Source organism: Grampus griseus (genome assembly GCF_964374135.1).
Source record: "Grampus griseus genome assembly, chromosome: 4".
In the NCBI taxonomy this organism is placed as follows: Eukaryota; Metazoa; Chordata; class Mammalia; order Artiodactyla; family Delphinidae; genus Grampus; species Grampus griseus.
The window spans coordinates 58,765,937-58,771,936 of NC_138997.1; the positions used below are offsets into that span (position 1 = coordinate 58,765,937).

Consider the following 6,000-nt stretch of genomic DNA (forward strand, 5'->3'; position numbering starts at 1 on the left):
CTGGAGATACCTTTTTATTTAAAGATACGATTCTTGCCCTCTAAAAATACTTATTAGTGAGGCTGACGATCTCTAGCAAAAGGTACCATAAACTGTTAAGGGACAAGCTCAGTGCTTTAGTTGGAGTAAGACGAGATAGTCACGAGAATCAGAGAGAGGGTCAGATGGATAGAATAATAATGAAGTTACACTATTACTGTAGATTTGCTTTAAAGACTTAAGAGTCTAGCAGTTTCTCTGGATCTAAATAGACACTAAAGCACAGTCCTGATACAGAGAAGCATATAACTTTGGGAAAAGTGTTGGCTATCTTCATGTGTTTTTCCTTTTATCCAAGTATTGTTTGTTGTAACTTGAATGCAAATACATTTCTGTCTACTCTGTCTCTCATCAATATCTCATTCACATTGACATTCATTCACACTTTCTTATGAATGTTTAATAGCAATTATTGCTTTAAACAAGTGTTCACAAAATTAAAAAGCACACATTTCCCCATGCAACTTTGTAATTTGTTATGCAATTATCTTCCAAATTTAAACATTTAATTCCACCTACCTCTTTCAACAGGTCATAGCAAGGCCGAACCACGCACAAAAAGATGTATGTGAGTGATGAGGATGGGGGAGGAAGATGTCAATCTATTTTGAATGAATTCTCAGGAAATCTCATGTCATTAGTAAATTAGTCCTGACTTTTCCAAGACTGTGTTTTTTCTCAGTTAAAAGTTAACAGTGACCCATATTATAGGAAGGTTGTTTACTATAGGAATGCATGCATAAGTGGTATCAATATTATATGCTAATGACTCGATTTTGAAAAGGCTGAGGACAGCACACAATAACTCCCGAAGGGGAATGGCCCTGGCAAGCTAGCCTTCAACAGAACAATGTCCACCAATGTGGAGCCACTCTGATTAGTAACAGCTGGCTTGTCACTGCTGCTCACTGTTTCTTAAAGTAAGCTCTGGACCACTTAAAGGCCTCAAATTCACTCAAGTACCTAAAAGTCTAGTACATATCTTTCAAGAATATAGTCATACAACTATGCTTCCAGCTGTACAATATTGTGAGGTATAGCTCAAAATTACTCAATGAATTATCAGTAATATATATATATATATATATATATTTTCAGACTAGAGCAGGGTTGTCAACAGTGGCACTACTTTTTGGACCAAATAATTCTTTGTGGTGGGGGACTAGCCTGTGCATTATAGCATGTTTAGGAGCATCCTTGTCCTCTAAACACCAAATGTCAGTGTCTAGAGGACAAGACTGACAACCAAAAGTGTCTCTAGACATTAGCAAATGTCTCTTGGAAGACAAAATAGCTCTCAGTTGAGAATCACTAAGCTAAATCTACTTAATCAATTTTATAAGGAAATTATAAATCCCAAATTGAATATGGGTCTTCTATTCCTTTCTCATCATTATTACATTTGGTCATATTTACTTAATCATAAGTATTTGAATCCATCCTGCATCCTCCCATATATGTTATATCTCTACTTGAAATGATTATTTCTTTAAAGGATATATTATTACACTAAAAGTTTACTTTTTTTATACCTAAAAGTTTTTTACCCTTTTGTTTGATGGTTCATTTCACTAATTTCTGTTGGTTCTATATAGCACTTATTATTTTTATATGTAAACAAAAATCCCTCCCAAACTTGAGAGTTTTAAAATGTTCCGGCAGTACTACTTTCAGTGCTTAATGTACAATCCTTGATTAACAAGTAATAGTAAAAGTTGGAAATATTTTCTATTTATAGTTTTTAATGCATATAAAAGAGGATTTAAAAAAAAGAGGATTTAGACTATTTCCTTAATTTCTACAAGTTCACTCTGTCCCATATTCTTGCCCACTTCTTATTATCTTGTGTTATTATATTTATCTTTCTAAATCCCCTTGAGTCTTTTCTGTACAAAAAAGAATAAAATGTAGTTTACATGAATTATCCTTTAAAATAGAGCTTATTGAGTTATTCCAAGTCTATTCATGTTATCATTATTTTAACTTTTTTCTTACATATAGCTTTGCTTTTGTATGCTTATATGCACTATGAGAATTCAAAACTTATCTAGTTCTTTAAAAAATATAAGATATTAATTCCTACAACTCCAATATACAGGACTTTTAATAAATAAATTCATTTTCTTTAGGGCCAGGGATCCCAAAGAATGGAATGTTAGTTTGAGGCTTCTTTTAAGTGATCCACAAATACAGCAAAGTGTCAAGGATATTATAATTCATGAAAACTACCACTACACCAGCAGCACACGATAATGACATTGCTCTTGTGCATCTGTCTTCACCAGTATTATACACAAGCAACATCCGAAGAGCATGTCTTCCAGAAGCTTCTTATGCATTCCCACCCAGTTCCGATGTGGTGGTCACTGGATAGGGAACATTAAAGTCTGATGGTGAGTTCCTAACCTTCCATCGTTACATGGTTTGAGTTTTAGGAGTCAAAAAAAATACTCAGAATTACAATTAAACCTGAGAAATACTCTCTCTCTCTGGGTCATTTTAAAGGAGGTAATGTGCAATGGGTTGAAAATCATCCTCAACAACATTCATATAGAAACTACAATTTCATAGAACTGTTTACCTTAATTTCCCTTAAGAATGGCAGTTTTTACAGAAATGATTATTTGAATAAGTAATTCATTTTCCTCCATTTCATTTATTCATTCACTCATTCAATAAACATTTATTTTGATTACGACCTTTATTCCAAGTACTGTCCTAGGTCGTTTGGATATATTAATGAATAAAATAGGCAAATATTCCTGCCCTTACAAAGCTTACATTCTTAGCAAAGAAAGACAGACAATAATCACGAGATACAATAAATAAGTAGATTACATAGCATATTTTATGCAGGTAAGTACCATAGCAAAAGTAAGAACTACAAGGGGATTTGGACATTTGTGATAGGGTAAAATGAGTAGCTCTCTGTGACAAAGCAATACTTGAGCAAAGACCATTTAAACCATGACCCTAATAATGTAAAGATTTAGTGGCTGTTTGTGTTCATAAATGCATTTGAAAGCAGAAAAAAATAAACCACAAAATTCCAAGACTCAGAATTGTAGTCACAAACAGTAGAAAATCTAAAAATGATCATAAAATGTATATTTCTGGAATATGAATTTTTTGTTTTGTTTTCTAAACCATACAGGTAATAAATATAAACTTCCAAAACAATTCAAAAGTAAAAACGATCCCATCACACATGGATGGACACACTAAGTATTTCTAAATATGATGATTTTTAACAATAGCTTGGTGTATTCATAACATTACTTCTTTGTTATTAAGAAAGCACACAAATACAAGTTTAATTAAAACATGTTTTACATTGATTTGGAAATTTTACATAGTGTTAGATACTAATAACCTAGCCAGAGAGATTAATATTGACTTTAGCAAATGTTATATATATATTTTTTCCTTTAGGAACAAATCCTAATATACCCCAGAAAGGATTAGTGAAGATTATAGATAATAAGGCCTGCAACAGTAAAGTGGTATATGGTGGTGCAATCAAACCCGGAATGTTGTGTGCCCGGTTCCTGAAGGGAAGTGTGGATGCCTGCCAGGTAAATCTGCTTATTCCATTTTCAAAAAGGTTTTTTTCATGTTTTTTAATTTCCAATTAACCTGTTCAATTGTCTCAAAAGACTGATAATTTTTAAAGATTTACGTTAGCCAAAGTACCTGATTAAAATTATATTGCTATCTGATAGGTCTCATTAAAGTACTATAGAGCTAAAGCACCCTTATTGTTATAAGAAGCTTTGAATGGGAGTGGGGATGAGACTCAACTTGGAATAAGCAATGAAGAGATGAAATTGAACATTTGTGACTTTAGTTCAACTGGCCCTCTTTGACTGGGAATCACAACTGGGTCCAACAACAAACCTATGGATCATGGAGCTTTCTTGATTTAGGGTGGCTCCAACATCCTAAATGTTTTATTTATTTGACAAACCTTATATAGCATCTTCATGCCCATCCTAGAACTACTAAAGTATTACTGTAAGTTATCTAAGCAGGCAGAATCAGTGATAAATCCAGAAGGACCCTTATTTTATTCATTCAATTCAATTTACTCATTATTCTTGTACTCTAGGAGCTAGAAGACATGCAAACAAGCACTTGTAATACATAATTATCATTTCTTATTACAGATTCCCATTTCGCAACTGTCCCATTAAACCTATTCTCCAAAGTCATGACAAACTTAAATTCTTGTTTCTCTCAATTTTCTCGCAGTCCATCACTCTCAAACCCATGACTCTCTTCTAAATTTGTGCAGCCTAGAGCCCATGTTTTATTATTTCAACCACTCTATTGACAGCCCCTCAATGATTTCACCATCTTCTAATTCCCCCACACCCATCCTAATCTCCAAACACATAGCAATCTATTTACCTTATTTGCTTTTACATGCGATCTCCTGAGCACAGCTAAAGCCTTGTGTCATGTAGTTACAGCTGGGTCCTTAACACACTGTAGAATCCTTTAATGCATCTTTTATGGTGCTATGTCAAACTTTTATTATGTTCTTTGAATGTATCCCACCACGCCCTTATATTCCTTAGCAAATGACATTTCCTACTACTAACTAGAAAAAAAAAATGACAGCAACTACTCCTTTAATTTCTTTCCTTCCTGATTGAATAGTAGAAGAAACTTGTTCATCCTCAGCTTAGAAGGTAAGGATAAGTACAAATATAAATCTATTAGGAAGAAAAGAAAAGCTAATCTCTTACATTGTGTTCTTTATCCACTCTGTTTTCATCTACACAGGTATTTGAACTTTTCATTAATTTTGAACTTTTCCCATATTTTCCAAACTTCCACTCTAATACAGTCTTCCACATATTCTGCAAACATTATTAGATCTCTCCTTTAATATATCCTACTCTGTCTTTCTTATTCCCTCCTTGGTCAAATCTTTAAAAAATAGTTTACAACAATGTTTCACATTCTCAATTTATTCACTCACTGACCCATTGCTTGCAGACGTTTGCTCTACTAGTCCATTGAAAGTATTCTAGCCAAGATTACTAATGATTTTCTAACTGCCAGATTCAATACACGCAGAGTGTCAGATGAACTAGAAGCAAGAAAGCTAGAGATAGTGGGCTCTATTAAAATATTTTGCCTGTGAAAGGTAATAAGGGCTTCAACTAAGACACAGTAAGAATGAAAAGACCATAAGACAGTTGAGTGACCAGGACTGTGAGACTGATTAGATACGAGGAAGAAGAAAATGGAGTTATACCTGCTAACTCTATATTATTCCCTGAGCAACTGGAGAGAGGGTATATAGGAGAAAGAGCAGGTTTAAGGAGGGTAAAAGTTCAGTTTGGGGTTTGCTAAATTTGAGATGCCTGTGGAATATCCAGGTACATATGTCCATTATATCATTGTAAATAAAAACCTTGAGCTCAGGAAAGAGTTTGTCTAGAGATATATACCTAAAAGTCATTGTCATCTGGGTGGTAGTTAAATTCATGAGTATGGATACAATAGCTCAGATAAAGTATATAAAATAAGAAGCAGCTAAGTAACAGAACTCAGGTATACATGCTTTTAAAGGGCTAACAGTAAGAGATAAGAAAGATCAGAAAGACAGAAAAGCATAAAAAATTGGTCTCAGGGGGGTCCAGGGATCAGAAAAAAAGGGGATGGTTAGTGACACATGACATCAAGAGGTCAAGTAAGATAAGTGCTGGAAAGTGTCTATCAAATTCAACAATTGCTTATTGGTAAAGTTTGGAAAGGTGCACTGGTGGAAAAACCATTTAGAAGTAAGCTGAGTAAAAGATTTTTAGTTTGCTATAGTCTCGTTTATGTTTGCTTTTATTGCCCTTGCCTGAGGAGACATATCCAAAACAATATTGCTAAGATCAATGTCAAAGAGGTTACCGCCTATGTTTTCTTCTAGGAGTTTTATGGTTTCAGGTCTTACATTTA

General features: G+C 33.9%; 1 protein-coding gene across 1 annotated transcript in view; it reads left to right on the top strand.

Annotated features, from left to right (window-relative positions):
• LOC309822279 (transmembrane protease serine 11C-like) overlaps positions 1 to 4,323 on the top strand; it is a gene marked incomplete at both ends in the record, with an annotated part of 43,458 nt that extends 39,135 nt beyond the window's left edge. Inside the window, 6 exon segments of the mRNA XM_082654017.1 lie at positions 854 to 959; positions 2,169 to 2,274; positions 2,276 to 2,410; positions 2,414 to 2,432; positions 3,472 to 3,614; positions 4,291 to 4,323. Of these exon segments, the coding sequence (XP_082510143.1) occupies positions 854 to 959; positions 2,169 to 2,274; positions 2,276 to 2,410; positions 2,414 to 2,432; positions 3,472 to 3,614; positions 4,291 to 4,323 (542 nt within the window).
• Positions 4,324 to 6,000: the final 1,677 nt, after the last annotated feature.